This window comes from Tupaia chinensis, unplaced genomic scaffold (assembly GCF_000334495.1).
Source record: "Tupaia chinensis unplaced genomic scaffold, TupChi_1.0 Scaffold144346_1, whole genome shotgun sequence".
In the NCBI taxonomy this organism is placed as follows: Eukaryota; Metazoa; Chordata; class Mammalia; order Scandentia; family Tupaiidae; genus Tupaia; species Tupaia belangeri.
In genome coordinates this window covers 3,540,354-3,562,004 of record NW_006204205.1, presented here as the reverse complement: position 1 = coordinate 3,562,004, position 21,651 = coordinate 3,540,354, and the positions used below count along the sequence as shown (strand labels likewise).

Here is a 21,651-nt window from a genome sequence, read left to right as displayed (position 1 = left end):
AATTTCAGTTCTCGAACCTTTCCTGGGCAGTAATGACAATACTTAATTTTTTAGGAACTTTGGTTTTTGGGGCCAGCAGGTGGCAAAGTGGTTAAGGGTGCTGGACTCCCACATGGCTGACTGTGGTTCAAGTCCCGGACCTGGCGGCTTGCTTTCTCACTTTCTCTTCATCTTCCCTCTCCCTCCCCAAGTCAAATTCAAATAAATAAATGTTAAATAATTAAAAAAATAAATAAATGAATTAAAAAACGGAACAAATAAGGTTTTTAAAGGTACAACTTTATGTTAAATGTTGGGGTTCCTCTTCCACCTTTGTCTTATCATTGTCCCTCTTTTAAGGACAGGAATCTTTCATTTTTGTCAGATTACCTGTTCATGCTATGATTATTTAAATGTACTCAGTGATCTGATTGGCTAATTTAGTGCTTTTCTGCAAAAGATCTGCCTAAACAGAAGCTATACACACGTATTTGCTAATAACAACTACTAAAACAAAATGGTGTTTATACAGTATGTTTCCTTGAGATGTTTAAATGCTTTATAATTCTCAATGTCCTTAACTTAGGAGGATAATAAGCTTTAAGGTATAGGTGGTGTGGTGGTTAAGACCCTGGATTCCCACATGGCTGACCACGATTTGAGTCCTAGACCTGGTGGCTTGCTTCCTCACTCTCTTTCTCTCTTTGTCTCTCCTTGGTCAAACTGAGTAATAGTAATAAATAAAATTAAATAATTCTTTTAAAAAATGTCTTTAAAAAATAAATAAAATAAACTTTCAGGTAGAAAGCCTCCAATAACCTAATTTTAAAGAATGCTAAGCAATTATTTGTTTCAGAGTCTCTATTTTTATAGAATGATTTCCTTTTAATTTTATTATTTTTTAATTTGACCGAAGAGAGAGAGAGAAAGAGAAGGGGAGAGAGTGAGAAAGCAAGCCACCAGATCTGGGACTTCAACCATGGCCAGCGTGTGGGAGTCTGGTGCTTTAACTACCACATCATCTGCTGGCCCCTTATAGTCTCTTTTATCGCATACATTTCTTCTAATATACCTAAAAATCCAGATGTACAAGATGTTCGAATATAATCCTGTGACTATAGTCAAATGTACTTGTTAATTATTCCAGAGTAGGGCATATATTTTATTACTTTCATAGTATAAATTTAGTATATACTTAAACATATAAATAAATTTCTATTTTACAGTATTAATATAGTATATTTTTAAAAATTATTTTTTATTTAATTTTATTTTTTAAATTTTGACCAGAGAGGGACAGAGAGAGAGAGAGAGAAAGAGAGAGACGGGGAGAGAGAAAGCAAGCTGCCAGGCCCAGGAATTGAACCATGGTTGTCCATGTGGGAGTCCAGCACCCTTAACCACCATGCCACCTGCTAGCCCCAATATAGTATATATTTAATGTGCCAGGACAGAGGCATATTTGTAATAGACCCAGAACTATTTTTAGTTTAGTTTGTATCACTAGTATCATTAATACTTTCTGAACAAATTCAGTAATATTTCACATGATTGCTAAACAATGTAGATTATTAACTAACTGATTATCATTAACTCTAAACTGGTAATAAAGTAAATACAAACCAGATACATATTTAACTAAATCATAAAAGTTACTTGTAACAATCATTCTACCTCTCAGAGACTTACTTACCTTTTTGCTCTTTGGAAAGCTGTTCAGCTTGGTCCCAAATTTCTGTGGCATAGAGGAAGTTGGATGTAACCTGAACATAGCTGGCTGCCATCTGGTGGATCTTCTGTGGAATAGTCACTGAAGAACCACTTGCTGAAGCACTACTGGCCCCAGAAGAATAATTTCCTGAATTGCCTGGCGACAGCTTTGGAGAAACGGGAGAAGGCATCCCAACAGCTTTGCTACAAAAAGAGAAACAGGAAACCTGTTCATATTCACATGGTGAACGTTTCTCATGTAGGTTCTTCCTACAATGAGGCTTAAAATTTAAAGTGGCTTTTTTTTTTTTTAAGAGAGATTTTTGCTCACCAAAGATGCTTGTGTTCACTTAAGAGACAAAGAGAGACAGAAAGTGAGAAATCGCCCCCCGGGAGGATGGCCATGCTACAATCCCTCCTCTTCCATTCTCCTCAGGATTTTGGGCATGTGTGTACATGCATCCAGTTTGAGTTTCAACTGCGGAGTCTGGGCCTTGAACTGTTGTCAACTACATGGGAGTCCAGCGACGTAAGCATTATGACATCTGCTGGTCCCTAAAGATTCTTTTAAACTAGAAGTATCATTTCTTTTAAGTAAGTACTAAAGACCATTGTGAATTATAATCATATCTAGACCCTTTGTTTTAATAAATGGCAACACAGCAAGAGAAGAGAGATAACTGAAGACACACATCATTTTACTGCATTTAAAAGACTTGGATGTCAGATTCCTTCACGATCTGCCCAACAAACTTTCCATCTGTTCAGACATACAACTTATGCTGCTGTTTTTTAAAAAATTTGCTATGGGAGGGTGTGATTGTTGGGGTGGGTGGGGTGGCAGTGGTGGTGGTGGTGAGAAAGCACCCCTCGGGGGGGTGGCCATGCCACAATCCTTTCTCCTCTTGGAATTTTGGGCATGTACACACATGTGCACCCAAGATGTTTTTCAAGCCACTGGGTCTGGGACTACAACAGCATAGTCAACCATGTGAGATACAACTGCCTTAACCACCATGCCACCACCAGCTGGCCCAAATTTATGTATTTTTAAAATTTTCTTTATTTCTTCTGTAAAGAGAGAAATAAATTGTGCAAGAGTACATACACATTAGAGCCCCAACAGGGTCTTATCACTGCAGCCCACCTCTAGTCTTCAGCCAATCTGATCGAGGCACACATGTACCGCTTGTACTTAGGAAGGTGTCTGGATTTAAATCTTTTTTTTTCTTTAAAGAATTATTTTATTTAACTTTTTATATATATATTTTTCAATTTGACCAGATTGAGAGAGAAAGAGAGAGAGAGGGAGGGAAAATGAGAAAGCAAGCCACCAGGTCAGGATTCAAACTACAGTTGGCCGTGTGGGAGTTCAACGCCCTTAACCACCACGCCACCTGCTGGCCCCCTGGATTAAAATCTTAAACCTCCCCATGTGAGACTGCCTCACAGTGATGTGTTTTACTGCTGTGCTATAGTCTGGTCCCTAATGATGTATTTTTTAAATTGTTTCGTAGAAAGCTGGTTGGATGAAATTCTTATTTAACTTCCCCAAAAACTGTGGTAGTAAGGACTAGCCAATGGCATGGTGGTTAAGGAGGCTGAACTTGCACGGTCAATCATAATTCAAGTCCTAGACCCTGTGGCTTGAAAAATCATGCAAGATACCCAAGTGTGTGCCCAGAATCCCAAGAGCAGAATGGAGAAGGGAATGCAGTGTGGCAATACCCCAGGGGGTGATTTCTCAGTTTCCCTCTCTCTGGCAAGCACATGCACCCTATGGAAAAACCCTGACAAAAAACAGGGGCCAAGAGGTGGTCAACTGTAGCTTGAGTGCCAGATCCAGTGGCCTGAAACTCACGCTGGGCACGTGTGTGTGTGCCAAAATTCTGAGAGGAGAATGGAAGAGAAGGTATTGTGTGGCATGGCCATCCCCCAAAGGGTGATTTCTTGCTGTCTATCTCTGTTTCTTAGGTGAGTGCAAGCACTCCATAACAAAAATCTCTCAAGAAAAAAACAAATACAAAACTTAATCCATCTATAATTATGTTTACCCATATTTTTAGTCATAACAGTAAAAGAAAAAAACTTGTAAACATATATCATTAGAGATTATTTTCATTTTTTTAAAAAGTAGCCATCTTTACATTTTTGGAAACTGGGCCCTACCTCTTCTACTTTTTCATTATAAAAATATGAACTTGTCACAAGTAATATTTTATAGAACAAAACTTTACCTACCTTCCCAAACCAGGTGATGGTGCTTGAGAATTATTATAAGAATTCTGTGGGAAAAAAAAAAAGTACCTAAACAAATGAAAATACTCCTTGTGTAGTGCTGTATACATTCAAAAGCTTTGGGCTAAAAGCTGATCTTAAGAAGCTTTATAAATTTAAGACATGAGAGTGTTTGTGTGTGTGTGAATGTACAACAGAAAGAACTTGTTGGGGAAGAGCTGGGATGTCCTGGAAGACCTCACTGAAGAGGCAAGAAGAGAATGAGTGACACTCAGATGGATAAAGGAAAGGGGAGAAGGCATTGTGCGGTGGGTCAGACCGTGTAGAGAGGCTGCAGGAAGAGAGGACGTTACATGACCCATAGTTTCTCATCATTTTTAAGTTTGCCAAAAGCAGATATTTGGATAAGGAACAAGTAAGAGAACTTGAAAGGGTGCAGGTCAGGATAATGCGTTTGAATTAATCCTCTAGGCCATAGTAAGCTACTACGGGATTCCAAGTTATGACAGAAGGGTTTTGGGAGGATTTGTATGATGCCGTTAGCTTGAAAAAAACACAGGAAGACATTTTAGAAAATGAAGATAATAGTCTAAATTTCTAAAGAGGATGATAGTGAAAACAAAAATAATTTTAAAACAATATTATAGCTTTGTAGGGATACCTAAATTTTAGCATCGATATTTGTGCATTTAAAAACCATTAGAAGAAAACTTGAACTTATTTGAAAGTTCCCAAATACTAGCTCTTCCCTTGCTGTGTTTTACCTAAATATGAGGACTCTTTTGGGGTAGGGGAGGAAGACTGCAAGTTTTGGCTCTTAGAAAAAAGACCCTACTCTTTTGCACACTTACCTTCAGGTGCTCTGTCAGCATCTTTGAGTACTTCAGAGCATTTTCCTTCTTCAGTTTGAATAGCCTCAGGTACAGCAAAGACTGGCATCGCAGGCTAGCCAATGGAAAAGGGCAGCTTATTTACCAGGACAGCAGGTTCTGACCACATCTACACAGATAACCTTTGTACTGCACAAAAGTACAGGACTGGCCTGTGTAAGCAGACCATGTTTTAAGGTCAGCAACACTAACCCTCAGGAAAAAGCAAAGATGTGCTCTTAGTGTGGGGAAGTGTGTTCTATAGAGGGGAAAATGGCTAAAAAACCTAGGACTAGATTCAGAGTGACATATGCGTTAAAAATGGCTAAGGTGCATAAATTCCATACCAAATTATAAATAATACAAATTAAATAACAAAAAAACAGGCAAAAACCATGAACATTACATGTTGGATGGAACATATAAACCTTAACATGACTTATGCAGGCTCTGCATGATCATGCCTGTCCACTCTCCCAGTCACGTGCACTGCTCGCTAGTCTTCTTAGCGTTCCTTCTAAATTTCCTGCTCCTTTCCAGCACCCAGCTGTTGTACATGTTCTTTCTACCTGGAGAATGGCTCCCTACACTCTAATCTCAGAGTTATTTATTTTTGCTTCAAAGTACTCAACTCATACTATGTGATTACTGGGTTAATTTCTGTCTCTTTATGCTCAACTATCAACTCCATCCCAGTCAGTTTTACCCTTAGTTGCATTCCCAGTGTTAAAATACAGTGTCAGGTAAAGTAAATATCTGTAACAAATAAACTGGGGCCAGGAAGTGGCATGGTGGTTAAGGTACTGGACTTCCACATGGTTGATTATGATTCGAGTCCTGGACCTAGCAGCTTGCATTCTCACTTTCCCTTTCTCTCTCTGGTCAAATTAAAAATTAATAATGATAATTAAAATAAAATAAATACTTCTTTTAAAAAATAAACTGATAATATCTCCCTTGGACAATGCAAATAAGTTAAATCCCTTTTTTTTTTTTTTTGTAATTAAGGGCAAACTCCTTAAGGTATATATGTAAATGATCAGAGACGGTACCAAAAGAACAGCCTGGAGAGCAACTACACGAAGGTTCTCAGGTCAGTCCACCCTAACCCTAACAAGGTTTTCATCAAGAGGACCAGAGACTGATGATAATCCAAATCTCTTAGCAGGAATTTCAAGTTACTACTTGCTTGACCCATCAAGAACAGATTTATGACAGCATTATGAAAGATTCAAGCATAACTTTTAGAAGCGCACACAACACACTGTATTATGAAACTGCCTGTTATCTAGCGGAGACTAGAACATCCAACACTTACCAAAGTACTGTGAGTCTTTTATCTGCAGCTGTGGCATCTGGTGCCAAGTAATTCTTTAGCTTCATGGTGTATCTATGAGTTAAAAACAAATAACAAACATAATATAATACTTCATCTGGACCTTATGACTTCCTTTGTCCTCAAAACATCAGTATCAAACAAAAAGGCAAAAATATGCACTGAAATACATGGTTCTCTTTAACCAAGGACAACAAAGAATTAGCATCCTCTTTGGTTTAGTGTATACAGTTATATTAGCCCCAATCAAATAAATAATGTTATTGACAAGTGTTTCCACTTACTTGATGAGCTCTGCTGTCTCTGAATACATAGGGAATGGGGATTTGGATTCCTGAGCATTTTTCTCTAATGCATTCCCACACTCAATGAAAGACACAACAGCATCAAGATAGTATACCGCTTTCTCAAACCTATCAGACTGAAGAAAGGAGAATACAAGTAGTGAGCAGTGATCTACAACGGGGACAAATGACAAGTAAGGATTTAAGTTAGTAAGATTAAATACATAAATGTAAAAAGAGAATATTTACATACCAATGCATCTGCATTGTGCTTTAGCTTTTTTGCTTCTTGTAAATAATGGTCTGCTGAATAATTTCTGCAATGTAAATTTTCATTGTCAATAAAATGGTAAATATTTTCATACGACAATGCTAGTTCATTTCAGTCTAGTTTTCCTGCCCTCATCAAGTAAACAAAATAAGCTAATACTAAACATTTGCTTGCTTATTTTTTCAAAGAATTATTTTTATTTAACTTTATTTATTATCTTTTTTTTTTACTTGAAAGATGAGAGAGAGAAGGCAAGTGAGAAAGCAAGCCATTAGGTTCAGGACCCAAACCATGGTTGGCCATGTGGGAGTCCAGCACCCTTACTATGCCACCTGCCGGCCTTTGTTTCTGTTTAGGCTGCTAAAAGCTTATATCAGAGTAAAAGTATGAATTGTTTTGGCCAACTTATGGCAAATCTTTGATTTAAGAAAATAGAAATCAAGGGCCAGCAGGTGGCTTAAGGCACTGGACTCGTACTTGACTGACTGATGTTTGAGTCCTAACCCTGGCGGCATGAGAATCATGCTGGGCACCTGTGTGTGCATACCCAAAATCCTGAGAGAACAGATAAGGTCTGTAGCATGGCCATCCCCTTGAGGGGGTGACTTCTCACTTTCCCTCTCTCTCTTCACAATACCCTAAACAATGCAAAAAACTAAAAGAATTTAATAATTAAAAAAAAGGAAACAATAAAAATACAAGAAAGATTGAGTAATGTGGGTAGGAGAAATAATTAAAATAGAGAAAAAAGGCACTGCTCTTTCTTATCTAAGGAAATCCCTATTTTAAACAGTGATAGCAACAGATCCACTAAAAAAGCACAGTGCTCACATCTCCCATGAAAATCAAGGCGTTAAGGGAGCACTACTTGGACTAGTGGGTACCTTTCATATTAAAACCTGAATATGCTAGATAACACACAGATCCTCATCCTCTGGTTACTGATACAAATTTAAATGAATTTCTTTTATGTCAACTGGAAACATTTCTAAAATGCATTTAAAAAAATTCACTTTTCTCTCACCTGTCATCAAAGGCAAGCTTTGTTCTTCGAGGCTTAGAAGCTTCAGGAGTTGGTGTAGATGGAGGACAGGTGGAGGAACTATGTGAAGCCTTTTCCTGACCCAAAAAATATATAACTACATTAACAACTGTGAGGAGAATAAAAATTAAACAGTGTTTTTAGCCACTGGTAAAAAGGAAATAAAGTTTCACTGCCTTCAGTAACTAATTTATCTGTTACAAAACTTTTTTCAAGAATTACTTATTATCATTATTTTTCAATATTTACGAGAGAGAAAGAGAAAGAAAGTCACCAGGTCCAGGACTCGAACTGTGGTCGGCCATGTAGGAATCTAGCGCCTTTTTACTACCATGCAACCTGCCAGCCCCTCTTTGATATAAAACTTTTATAGATTTCATAATGTAAACTTTGTTTTATAAAATGCGTACAATTCATGTAACCTCCAAAATGTTCATTCTAATATTTACTAAAGGTCTACTATGTGCCAGGCACTGGCTTAGGCACTTCTTAAAATGTAAGGAAGCCATAAACCTAATATCAAAATGGCACCACTAGGGCAAAACTTACTGATAATTAATTGCCAAGGAACACAAAAATGGTAAATAATATCTAATGTTTACTGTGTGCTTACTACTTACCAGGCACTGGGTTAACTAAGTACTTAGCACAGTCACTAATCCTTCAATAATCCTATGAAATACAAAATGCTATTAGGTCAAATAATAAAGCAATCTCAAGGAGATTGAATAACCTGCCCAAGTTTGAACAGCATTTAAGTAGCATTTCTAGGATTTGAATTTTAAATTAAGATTCTATCTGACTTCAAAAGCCTAGTCATTTTCTTAAACTTTATTATTCCTGCCATCAACATGTCTATTCTGCACCTTATCAGCATAGGCCTTTAAGCAAGGGATATGATCCTTTTTCTTTCTAATCACCTCTATTTTTAATAAAATGAAAAACACATCTTCCCATAATATAATCACATAAACAAGAAGAGTTTATTTCATGAAGGCATGGATGTTTAAACACTAGAAAACCTAGTACTATCAGGTTGGTGAAAAAACAACTGCAGTTTTGGACTGTGATTTTAAATCATATAGGTTGAAACACATTTTTATTCATCAAAATAAGAACCATTACAATCAATACGTTTTTTGCCAACAAGAAATGTTTGTTTATTCCTGTAGCGTAAAAATCCACGCTTCAGAATTTGACAGATTATTGGAAAGTATCTTTTGCATCTCGCTGGTTGTGAAAAGCATTTTCCCTCGGGAACCAGCAGTTAGCCTAATGGCTTTGTCGCTGGACTCCCACGTAGTTGACCACGGTTCGTGTCCTGGACCCAGTGGCTTAAAACTCATGCCGGGCGCGTATGCGTGCATGCCCAAGATCCCGAGAGGAGAATGAAGGAGAAGGGATTGCGGTGTGACCATCCCCCCTGGGGGGTGATTTCTCACTTTCTGTCTCTCTGTCTCTGTCCATCTGTCTGGTGAGCGCACGTTCCCTATAGCGAAAAACTCTCCAAACATTTCAGTTAGGCAAAAAGTTGTCAAGATGCTTGAAGAAGTGGCAGTTGGTGAGAGATCAGGTGAATACAGTGGATGCAACAAAACCCCATAGCCCAATTCGTTCAACTTTTGAAGCATTGGTTGTGTGATGTGAAGTTGGGCGTCCTAGAGAACTGGGCCCTTTCTGTTGACCAATGTGGCTGTAGGCACTGTAGCTTTCAGTGCATTGCACGGATTTGCTGAGCTTCTCAGTGGTAATGGTTTCACTAGGATTCAGAAAGTTGCAGTGGATTAGACTGGCAGCAGGTGGCCAAACACTGACCTTGACCTTTTTTGGTGCCAGTTTGGCTTTGGAAAGTGTCTTAGAGCTTCTTTTTGGTATAACTACTGAGCTAGTTGTCAGATAAAATCCACTTTTTGGGGACCAGCAGTCAGTATAATGGCTATGTCACCAGACTCCCATGTAGTAGACCACGGTTCAAGTCCCAAACCCAGTGGCTTAAACTCATGCCAGGCATGTGTGCGTGCGTGCCCAAGATCCTGAGAGGAGAAAGGAGAAGGGACTGCGGTGTGACCATCCCCCCTGGGCGGTGATTTCTTGCTTTCTGTTTCTCTCTGTCTTTCTGATGAGGGCATGCACCCTATAGCAAAAACCTTTCCAAAAAGAAAAATCCACTTTCTGTCCCATGTCACAATCTGATAAAGAAATTCTTCACTGTTGTTACACAGAATATGAGAAGATGACACTTGAAAGTGATGATTTTTAATCAGTTCGTGAGGCACACACTCATTGAACATTTTCACCTTTCCAATTTACTTCACAAGCCAAACAACTATAGAAATGGTCGACACTGAGTTCTTCGGCAACTTCTCATGTAGATTTATGAGGATCAGCTTCGATGATTGTGATGACTACTCTCAATAGGTCGCTGTCAACTTCCGATGGCTGGCCACTATGCTCCTCATCTTCAAGGCTCCCGTCTCCTTTACAATACTTCTTTTTTTTGGAGAGTTTTTTTTTTTTTTTTTGCTATAGGGTGTGTGCGCTCACCAGATAGAGAGAGACAGAAAGACAGAAAGTGAGAAATCACCCTCTAGGGGGGATGGTTACGTTGCAGTCCCTTCTCCTCCATTATCCTCTCAGGATCTTGGGCACACATACACACGCGCCCAGCGTGAGTTTAAGCCGCTGGGTCTGGGACTCGAACCGCAGTCGACTACGTGGGAATCCAGTGACATAGCCATTATGCTAACTGCTGGTCCCTCCTTTACAATACTTCTTGAATCACCACTGCACTGTATGTTTGTCAGCAGTTCTGAGCCAAATGTGCTGTTTATATTTTGAGTTGTATCTGTTGCTTTAGGACCCAGTTTGAACTCAAAAAGAACGCCACTCTAATTTGCTTTTTGTCTAACATATTTTTCATAGTTTAAAATAAATATAAATAAACAGCAAATAGTAAGTCACTAACAAAAAAAAATGAGAAATGTGCATTAAAATGATGTATGACATAACCACATTTAAGAATGTACCCAATATCAATAAGTAAATTTCAACAATGTAAAAACTGTAATTACTTTTGCACCAACCTACATAATACATAATTTCATTGTTTGTGATTAAAATCTATTTAAAAGGGGGGCTGGCAGATGGTGTGGTGGTTGAGGGCGCTGGACTCCCACATGGCTGGCTGACCACGGTTCAAGTCCCGGCCCTGGCAGCTTGCTTTCTCACTTTCCCTTTCTCTCTTTTTCTCTCTCTCTCTCACTCTGTTCCTCTCTGGTCAAATTAAAATAAATAAAGCTAAAAAATTCTTTTAAAAAAACAACATTATTTTTTAAATCTATTTAAAAGGACCCATGTAATATTTTTTTTCCTTACACGAGAAGAGTTTTTTTGGTTCTATTCATTACAGTTTATTCTAAAGAATGAAACTGAAATTCCCAAATTTGAGAAAATGCTAAGTTCTTTATCGTAAAGTTTGCATAATTATGGAATGGCTCCTTGAAAATTATGCTATAGTCTGACACTACTAGGACAGCTTTCCTTCTGTTTTATAAACAGGCCAATAAGTGCCTAAGTTTAATTTTTTGAGGAAAACTTAAGTTTTCTGAAAAATATAAAAATTTTCCTCCAAGTATTTTGACACACTTTTTTATATAAAAATTACACATAATTTTGGTTTTCCAGATTATCTCAATTTTCTTTAGGTGATATAATAAGAAAACAGCATATTTTCTAACTAAACTACAGATTTTTTTTTTCATAAACCTATATGCAATTGCTGAAATTGGAAACTGCCAAGACTAACTTTAACAACTTTAACAACCGTTAAGTGCCATAAGATCTTGAAATTGAACTTCAAGTTTAGGAAGAAAAACACCATCCATCAGATGACTAGAAACCACCCCAAGGGCCACAAGAAATATGGCCAAGCAAGAAAATACCTCTCCTCCAAGAGAAAAGAATAGCTCCTCTTCATCTACAGACATTGCAATGGAAATCATAGAAATGTCTGATAAAGAATTTAGAATATTCATAATGGCAAAGCTAACAGAGATGGAAGAGAAGAGAGACAATGAACTGCAGAAGAGAAAGGAGATGACGAGTTCCAGGAGGTGAGGAAATTCTTGCAAGATCTATAAGAGAAATTACACACTTTAAAAAATAATCAAATGGACCCATTAGAGATGAAGGCTATAATACAGGAAGTCAAAATCTCCCTTGAAAGTATTAAAAGCAGACTAGATTATACAGAAAACAGAATCTCAGATGCAGAAGAGAAAATTGCTGACCTAGAAAAATCCACCACGAAGACTGAGAAAATTGCCCCAAAAATGAGAGTAATATACAAAAAATACTAGATACCATCAAACGTCCAAACATCCAGATAATTGGTATCCCAAAAGGCAAAGAGACTCATAAGGGCATTAATAATCTATTCCATGAAATCCTACAAGAAAAATTTTCAAACCTAAAGAAGCACTCAAAGATACAATCCCAAGAAATACAAATAACTCCAAATAGAGTGAACTCAAGATCTTCTCCAAGACACATTATAGCCAGATTGACCAAAACCACAAAGACAAGATACTAAGATTGGCAAGAGAAAAACGGCAAGTTACTGACAAAGGACATTCCATCAGGCTGTGCTTGCTATTGAAAATATTTAGATTAATTAAGATCTTTAGTGAATCAATAAAATGTGTGTGAGGGGAAGGCACAGAAAACAACCATGGATACCAGAGACAGTGTGGGAGGAGGGTGGGAGATGGCAGAGGGTGAGATAGGGAATCAAGGATGGGGAAAAAAGCAAATTATTTGTTGATGATAATATGTATGCTGATGTGCTTGATTGAGCCAATATATAGTGTATTCTCGATGGAAAATCTCATTTTGTGTGCTATAATGATGTATACTAAATGAAGGTAAATAAATAAATTTAAATAATAAATAAATTAATTAAATTAAAAAAAACAAAACAAAACAAAAAACAAGCGCAGAGGCTTCAAACCTCACAGTTAAAAGATGGAAAATGTAGAAAGAGCCAGTCAGCAAGTAGAACTGCATCAGTAAAGGGCACTAAGAGAACAGTCAAGATCCTTAGGACACAAGGGCCAACTCTCTAAAAACTATGAAAGAAAGGTGTTTAGCTAAAGAAAAGCCTTTGTATAATATCTGTTTGAAAACTCGTTCATAATTAAAATTACTTTAATTTTTAAAAAATTACCACATTTACTAAGTACAAATAACAGTCGTTAGCAGTCTTTTTCACTGGCAAACGCACACGCCCTATAGCAAAAACCTCTCAAAAAAAAGAAAAAAAAAGAAACATGCCAGAATAAAACGCACAAGCCCATCAATTTAATGAGATGTTTATAAAGATTTCAGAAGAGTGTCACCTTGGAGAAGTCACATAGCAATGAGAGAGTAATTCTCAAAATCAGCCAATACCTTACCTTAACCTCCTTGGAGCTACTGGAAGTCTTCCCTTCAGTCTTCTTCTGCTTAGATGTAGAGGAACTACTCTTGCTGCTGCCACTATTCTCCTTGTTGCTGTTGCTGCTTGACTTTAAGGAAGAAGACTGACTAACTGTCCTCTTCCGAGAGCCATGCTCTGGCTTCGGCTCTTTTGAAGGAACAGGCCCAGCGGGAGAAGGCAGCAGGTCCTTTTCTTTCGCAGCACTCTGCTTAGACGACCTGTCAACCCAAACAAATGCCCTCAGTTTTCTACATGGTAATATAAAAGTAATGACTTTTTCCATTTCTTTGCCTGCTTTCCAGACAAATCTGTTTTCCCCCATTTCATTACTGAGCACATGATCACTATAAAACAAAATAAAACTAAATTTCATAAAGGTAGGTATGTTGTCTGTGTTTTTTTAATGGTTGTTTATCTGATTCCTAAAACATGACCTGCCACACAGTAAGTACTCAATAAATATTGGCTGAGTAAGCAAACTGATGAATGGTGAATAAAGAGATGCCAGGTAGCAATAAGTCACCATCTAACCAAGAAGTGGTCAATTTTTACTTTCTTACCCAACACTCACCCTTACCCCACTAAAAAAAGAAGAGGAAGAGTAACTAAATCATTTTTTTCTTTTTAGTTTCAAGAATTATTTATTTATTTAATTCTATGTGAAAACAAGCGCAGAGGCTTCAAACCTCACAGTTAAAAGATGGAAAATGTAGAAAGAGCCAGTCAGCAAGTAGAACTGCATCAGTAAAGGGCACTAAGAGAACAGTCAAGATCCTTAGGACACAAGGGCCAACTCTCTAAAAACTATGAAAGAAAGGTGTTTAGCTAAAGAAAAGCCTTTGTATAATATCTGTTTGAAAACTCGTTCATAATTAAAATTACTTTAATTTTTAAAAAATTACCACATTTACTAAGTACAAATAACAGTCGTTAGCAGTCTTTTTCACTGGCAAACGCACACGCCCTATAGCAAAAACCTCTCAAAAAAAAGAAAAAAAAAGAAACATGCCAGAATAAAACGCACAAGCCCATCAATTTAATGAGATGTTTATAAAGATTTCAGAAGAGTGTCACCTTGGAGAAGTCACATAGCAATGAGAGAGTAATTCTCAAAATCAGCCAATACCTTACCTTAACCTCCTTGGAGCTACTGGAAGTCTTCCCTTCAGTCTTCTTCTGCTTAGATGTAGAGGAACTACTCTTGCTGCTGCCACTATTCTCCTTGTTGCTGTTGCTGCTTGACTTTAAGGAAGAAGACTGACTAACTGTCCTCTTCCGAGAGCCATGCTCTGGCTTCGGCTCTTTTGAAGGAACAGGCCCAGCGGGAGAAGGCAGCAGGTCCTTTTCTTTCGCAGCACTCTGCTTAGACGACCTGTCAACCCAAACAAATGCCCTCAGTTTTCTACATGGTAATATAAAAGTAATGACTTTTTCCATTTCTTTGCCTGCTTTCCAGACAAATCTGTTTTCCCCCATTTCATTACTGAGCACATGATCACTATAAAACAAAATAAAACTAAATTTCATAAAGGTAGGTATGTTGTCTGTGTTTTTTTAATGGTTGTTTATCTGATTCCTAAAACATGACCTGCCACACAGTAAGTACTCAATAAATATTGGCTGAGTAAGCAAACTGATGAATGGTGAATAAAGAGATGCCAGGTAGCAATAAGTCACCATCTAACCAAGAAGTGGTCAATTTTTACTTTCTTACCCAACACTCACCCTTACCCCACTAAAAAAAGAAGAGGAAGAGTAACTAAATCATTTTTTTCTTTTTAGTTTCAAGAATTATTTATTTATTTAATTCTATGTGTTATTATTATTATTTTTAATTTGACCGGAGACAGAGACAAAAAGAGAGAGAAAGGGGAAGTGAGAAAGTAAGCCACCAGGTCCAGGACTCAAACTGTGGTTGGCCATGTGGGAACCCAGCACCTTTAACTACCACGCCACCTACTGGCCCCAAAAGTAACTAAATCTTCAATGCTTTCCATCACTATCCCCTAAAGAAAAAGCTCCCATTGTTTGCTATATGTATGCATGTGCATGTCATATGTCACATTCACTTATTCAAAGCAACATTCTGAGTACATGGAAAAAAGTAACTAATATCAATTTATATACATGTGCTAACAACACTGGCATGCAACATGGTTGGGGGACATACTCTCTGTTGCTGGATGGCTTGTGGCCGGCTGAATTCTTGTCCTCCGTTTTGGGCTTCTTGCTCTCATTCGCTCGGTTATCATCCTCATTCTGGATATAAAACAGAAAAATAGCAGCTACTAGGTCTTGTTTTTATTCATTTACATCCAGCTTCCAGCATTAGTCATCCCAAATTAATTACTCCTTATAAAACTTCAGAAAGAATATTAATGAGAAGTGAAAGAGTTCTTTTAAACAATGTTCAATAAGTTAGATTTTAAGACTGAGAAGAGGTCTCTTATTTTACATACACAGAACCCAAATACTGAAATAGATTTCCTTCAGTCTTTAGATGGCATCTTTATTTTTAAAAAATAATTATTTTACTTAACTTTATTTATTTGTTAATTTTTAACTTGACCAGAGAGGGACAGACAGAGAGAGAGAAAGTGAGAAAGCAAGCCGTCAGGTCTGGGACTCAAACCGCTGTGGAAGTCCAGTATCCCCAATCACCATGCCACCTGCCGGCCCCAAGATGATATCTTTTCAATGTAATGATTTGGAGGGGGGAGGGGTATAGTTCTGAAATTATAATTAAGATATAATTCAAATGCCATAAAATTCATTCTGAGAGAAGGGATTGGGGCATAACTATCCCCCTAGAGAGTTATTTCTCACTTTCTGTCTTTCCAGCAAGCACCCTATAGCAAAAATCTCTCTCAAAAATAAATAAAAAAATAAAACTACTTAAAAAAAAAAAAGGGACCAGCAGTCCGCATAACGGCTATGTTGCTGGACTCCCATGTAGTCAACAATGGTTCGAGTCCTGGACCTGATGGCTTAAACTCACTCCGGGCGCATGTGTGTGTGTGTGTGTGTGTGCCCAAGAACCCAAGAGGAAAATAGAGAAGGGACTGAGCATGGCCATCCCCCTTGGGGGGTGATTTCTTGCTTTCTGTCTCTCTCTATCTCTTTCTAGTGAACACACGCGTCCTATTGCAAAAACCTCTCAAAAAAAAAAAAAGAAATTTATCATCATTATTATTTTTGTTTAAATTTGCTACAGGGCATGAGAGAGAAAAAGAAAGTGAGAAAGCAAGCTTCCAGGTCTAGGACTCAAACCGTGTTTGGCCATGTGGGAGTACAGCACCATGACCACTATGCTACCTGCTGACCCCAATTTACATGCTTTATTTTTATGGATTTGCCCATTCTAGACATTTAATATAAATGAAATCACTCAACATGTGTGGTCTTTTGCATCTGGCTCTTTCCTCTTAGCATAATATTTTAAGATTTTATCAGTGTTGTAGCTTAGATTAGTACTTCATTCCATTTACAACTGAATACTATGCCACTGTATGGACTTACCAAGTTTTATTTACCCATTCTCCAGCTGATGAAAATCATATGAGTTGTCTCCACTTTTTGGCTAATGTAAATAATGCTCCTATACAAGTTTTTGTGTGGACATGTTTTCATTTCTCTTGGGTATATGAGTACAGATGCTAGGTCATAAGGCTAACTCTAAGCTTAATTTTTTGAGGAACTGCCAAACTGTGTATTGAAGCAGCTGCATCATGTTACATTCTATTGACATTTAAGTTCCAACTTTTCTTTACCAACACTTGTTATGGACCACCCTTTTGATTCTAGCTGAGACTATTCATTTTTTAAAAACTTCTTGGCCAGATGGTGGGCCTATGTGTTGCCAATGTTATTTTCCTACATGAATCTAAATTTTCCTATGGCTTAAAATGTTAGGCCAGAGGAATGCAACTATTCTGCCATAAAAAGTGTATGTTCTGGGGACCAATAGGTGGCGTGGCGGTTAAGGGTGCTGGACTCCCACATGGTTGACTGTGATCTCAGTCTCGGACCCGGCAGCTCGCTTTCGCACTCTCTCACTCTGTCCCTCTTTGGTCAAGTTAAAAAAAAAAAAAGTGCATTCCCCTACACAAATGATTAAAGATGGACAATAGAAAATGAGAGAAAAAGGAATCAACATCCTTCATTATCCTCATCTGGGTCAGCACTTCTCACTTTATCATCAATAATTGCTTCAGATGCTTTATTTAACCAGACCTGTGGAATTCTTTTTTTTTAATTTTAAAATGTATTTATTTAATTCCATTTGTTATTATTAGTTTTTAATTTGACCAGACAGAGAAAGAGAGAGAAAGAAAAAGGGAAAGTGAGAAAGCAAGCCGCCAGGCCCGGGACTTGAACTGTGATTAGCCATGGGGGAAAACCTGGCACTTTTAACCACCATACCACCACCTGCCGGCCCCCAAAGCCGTAAATTTCAAAAATAATTGAATTTCCTGGTGGTGTACATTTTATAAAATAAAAATGTGATGTACTGGTGTAAAAAGCTTTGAAGAAATACATGCAAATAAGGTATGAAGAAGGGGAGGAGATATGTTGTACTTCTTTTGGAGAAAGATTTTTTTTTTAAAGAAATATTTTGCTATAGGGCACATGTACTCACCAGAGACACAAATAGATGGAGAGACAGAAAGCAAGAAACCATCCCACAGGGGGATGGCCATGCCACAATCCCTTCTTTTCCATTCTTCTCTCGGGATTTTGGGCAAGCACATGCATGTGCCTGGCATGAGTTTCAAGTTGCCAGGTCCAGGACTTGAACCACGGTCAGCCATGTGGGAGTCCAGCACCTTTAACCACCACATCACCTGCTGGCCCTTTTTTAAAAAATTACTATTATTATAATTTTTAAATATAATTATAAAATAATTAATTCCATTTGGTATTAATATTTTTCAATTTGACCAGAGAGAGAGAGAAATAAAGGGTACGTGAGAAAGCAAGCCGCTAGGTCTGGGACTCGAATTGCAGTCGGCCACATGAGAATCCAGTGCCTTAACTACCATGCCACCTGCTGATCCCTATTACTGTTATTTTTAAAAGTTTGCCATAGGGCACATGTGCTTACTAGAGAGACAGAGAGAGGGAAAATGAGAAAGCAAGTCACCAGGTCTGGGACTTAAGCCATGGTTGGCTATCTGAGACTCCAGTACCTAAACCACCACATCACCTGCTGGCCCCTCACCTGTTCTCTCTTAATTTTTTTTTTTTAATTTGCCAGAGGGTACATACACTTGCCAGAGAGAAAGGGAGAGGGACAAAGCACTCACCAATGGATGGTCACACAGTAATCACTTTTCTTCCATTTGTACATTCCATGAGGATTTTGAACAGTCACACACATGTGCCCAGAATATTTTTTAAGTGGACAGGGCTGGTATTCAAATAGTGTGGTCAGCCATGTGGGATCTGGCTCCCATGAAACATGGGGTTGCCCCTAGTCTTAACTTTCAGCTTTTATAATCATATACATATAGGGGGTCTTCAAAAAGTTCAGTGAAATTATGTATAATGAAAAACCTAAGCATGGGGACCAGTAGTTAGCATAATGGCTATGTTGCTGGACTCCCGTGTAGTCGACCGCGGTTCAAGTCCTGGACCTGGTGGCTTAAACTCACGGTGGGTGCGTGTGCGTGCATGCCCAAAATCCCAAGAGGAGAGTGAAGAGATTGCGGCCTGGCCATCCCCCCTGGGGTGGGTGATTTCTTGCTTTCTGTCTCTCTGTCTGTCTCTGTCTTTCTGGTGAGCGAATGTGCCTTATAGCAAAAACCTCTCCAAAAAAAGAAAAAAAAGACAAACAAACAAAAAAACCTAAGCATGAATTTAAAATTTTTTTGCACAACAAAAACTTGCACTTTTAATTTTTTAGAAAAAGTTTACTTATTTTTTCCATAAATAAGACAGAGAAAAAGAGAGAGAGAGAGCATCCCATACAGGGTCTTGCTTGATGCTGCCTCAGCCAGCCGTGTAGATCATGAGCACACACATGCCTGGCAAACTCAGGGAGGTCTCTGGACTTGAACTGGGAACCATTCCATGTGGGAATGCATCACAGAGGCAAACTCTATCTCACATTTAACAAAATGCATCACTATTCGGTCCCTAATCTCACATTTTAATTCCATTTTTTCAAAAAGTTCTTGGAAGTCCTCCTGTGCATAGCAGGGGAAATTACACTACAATTATGTGCTACCTAACAGTTCAGTCAATGACAGACTGTATAGGACGGTAGTCCCATAAGGTCATAATGGAGCTGAAAATTTCCAATTACTTAGTGCCGGGAAGAGGTGGCCATTCTAACAGTAGCATAACACATTAGTCACATGTTTGTGGTGATGCTGATATAAATAAACCTACTACAATGCCAGCTGTATAAAAGTGTAGCACATACAATTATGTACAGTACCTAATACTGCTAATTATAATGAACAACTATGTTACCGGTTTATGTATTTACAACACTACACTTTTATCATTATTTTGTTACTTCTATTTACATAAAGTCTACTTTAAAAGAGTGAACTTTTATGCCATTGTATACCAGCAGTACTCTCATACATCTCATGTTTACCCTTGTCTTTTGATTGTATCATTTTCTCCTGAGTGATTTAATGTCATGTTGTTTTGTTAATTATGGCCCTTCCAGTGAGACAAACTACAGAGGTCAGAGACAGCACTGATGATCCTGACCCTGGGTAGGCCTAGGGTAACACATGTATTTGTGTCTTAGGATTTTTTAAATTATTATAATTATTTTATTTTTTAAAAATTTGACCAGAAAAAGACAGAGAGAGAGAGAGAGAGAGAGAAGGAAAGTGAGAAAACAAGCCACCACATCCAGGGCTTGAATTGCAACCAACCATGTGGGAGTCTAGTGCCTTAACCACCCATGCCACCAGCCAGCCCCCTTTGTGTCCTAGCTTTTAATGAAAAAGTTTAAAAAATAAAAAGAACAATTAAAAATTTTAGAAACAGAAAAAATAGAAAATAGAATAAAGATTTAAATAAAATATTTCTAAGGGGCAGCAGTGGTATATGGTGGTTAAGGTGCTGAATTTCCACATGGTCAACTGTGATTCAAGTCCCAGCCTGGAGGCTTGAAAATTACAACAAATAAATAGATAAACAAACAAATGTTTCTTTTAAAAGAAAATATTTCTATATAGTTGTATAATGTGTTTGTGGTTTAAGCTGTTAGTTTAAATCAAAAAATTATTTTAGAAGTTTTTAAACTATTTTACTTTAGTAAAATAGTTATAGTGTATTAAGGTAAATTTACTATTGAAGGGGGCCGGCAGGTGATATGGTAGTTGAGGGCGCTGAATTTCCACATAACCGACCGCAATTCAAGTCCCAGATCAAGTGACTTGCCTTCTCACTTTCTGTCTCTGTCTCTATCTCTGTCTCTCTGTGTGAGTCCCTCTCTGGTCAAACTAAAATAAATAAATAAACAAATAAACAAAGTTAAATAAAAAATCATTCTTTTTAAAAAATTTACTATTGAAGAAAGGTAAGTTCACTTATTATTAAAAAAATAAAAGTATAGGGGCCAGCAGGTGGCATGGTGGTTAAAGGTGCTGGATTCCCACATGGCCGACTGCAGTTTGGTGGCTTGCTTTCTCACTTTCCCATTCTCTGTCTCTGTCTCTCTCTGGTTAAATTAAAAAATAATAACAACAACAAATGGAATTAAATAAATAAATAATTCTTTTAAAAAGTAAAAGTATATATATTTTTATAAATTTAGTGTATGTAGTCTAAGTATACAGGGTTTACAGGGTTTATAAAATCCACCGTAGAGGGGGCAGCAGGTGACATGGTGGTTGGGGCTCTGGACTCCCACAAGACCAACTACAGCTCAAGCCCTGGATCTGGTGCCTTGCTTTCTCACTTTCCTTCTCTCTAATAATTATAGCAAGTTAAAAACAATAAGTAAAATAAAATAAATAATTATTTGAAAAAAATATCCACAGTAGTGTATGCAATGTCCTAGGTCTTAAACATTCACTCACTGACTCAACCAAAGCAACTTCCATTCCTCCAAATGCCATCCACAGGTAAAACGCGCATATTGCTGTGACATTTATCATTTATACCATATTTTTATATTAGGTACTTTTTTTTTTAAAGAACTACTTTATTGAACTTTATTTATTTACCTATTTACCTATTTTTAACTTGACCAGAGAGGGACAGAGGGTCAGAGGGACAGAAAGAGAGAGAGAAATTAAGAAAGCAAGCTGCCAGGTCCAGGACTTGAACTGCTATTGGTCACGTGGGAGTCCAGCGCCCTTAACTACCAAGCCACCTGCCGGCTCCTACATTAGGTAGGTTTAGATACACAAACACCAAACTGTTACAAATGCCTGAGGTATTCAGTACAGTTGCATGGTACACAGATCTGCAGCCT

General features: G+C 37.8%; 2 protein-coding genes across 4 annotated transcripts in view; both read right to left on the bottom strand.

The window, feature by feature from the left end:
* The window catches only part of AFF4 (ALF transcription elongation factor 4), an 89,203-nt gene that overhangs the window by 5,011 nt on the left and 62,541 nt on the right, over positions 1 to 21,651 (bottom strand). For all 3 annotated transcript variants that reach the window (XM_027767645.1, XM_006166867.3, XM_027767644.1), the window contains 9 exons: positions 15,376 to 15,464; positions 14,337 to 14,577; positions 7,712 to 7,806; positions 6,670 to 6,733; positions 6,417 to 6,553; positions 6,115 to 6,186; positions 4,779 to 4,872; positions 3,931 to 3,974; positions 1,673 to 1,893 (listed from right to left, as the gene is read on the bottom strand). In XM_027767645.1, coding sequence (XP_027623446.1) covers positions 1,673 to 1,893; positions 3,931 to 3,974; positions 4,779 to 4,872; positions 6,115 to 6,186; positions 6,417 to 6,553; positions 6,670 to 6,733; positions 7,712 to 7,806; positions 14,337 to 14,577; positions 15,376 to 15,464 — 1,057 coding nt within the window. The remainder of the gene's footprint in view (positions 1 to 1,672; positions 1,894 to 3,930; positions 3,975 to 4,778; positions 4,873 to 6,114; positions 6,187 to 6,416; positions 6,554 to 6,669; positions 6,734 to 7,711; positions 7,807 to 14,336; positions 14,578 to 15,375; positions 15,465 to 21,651) is intronic.
* On the bottom strand, positions 7,775 to 13,554 carry LOC102489898 (AF4/FMR2 family member 4-like). The gene is made up of 2 exons (XM_006166866.3): positions 13,183 to 13,554; positions 7,775 to 7,838 (listed from the first exon to the last, which is right to left on the bottom strand). The coding sequence occupies exons 1-2, from the start codon at positions 13,525 to 13,527 to the stop codon at positions 7,827 to 7,829; spliced, it is 357 nt and encodes a 118-aa protein (XP_006166928.2). The 5' UTR covers positions 13,528 to 13,554; the 3' UTR covers positions 7,775 to 7,826.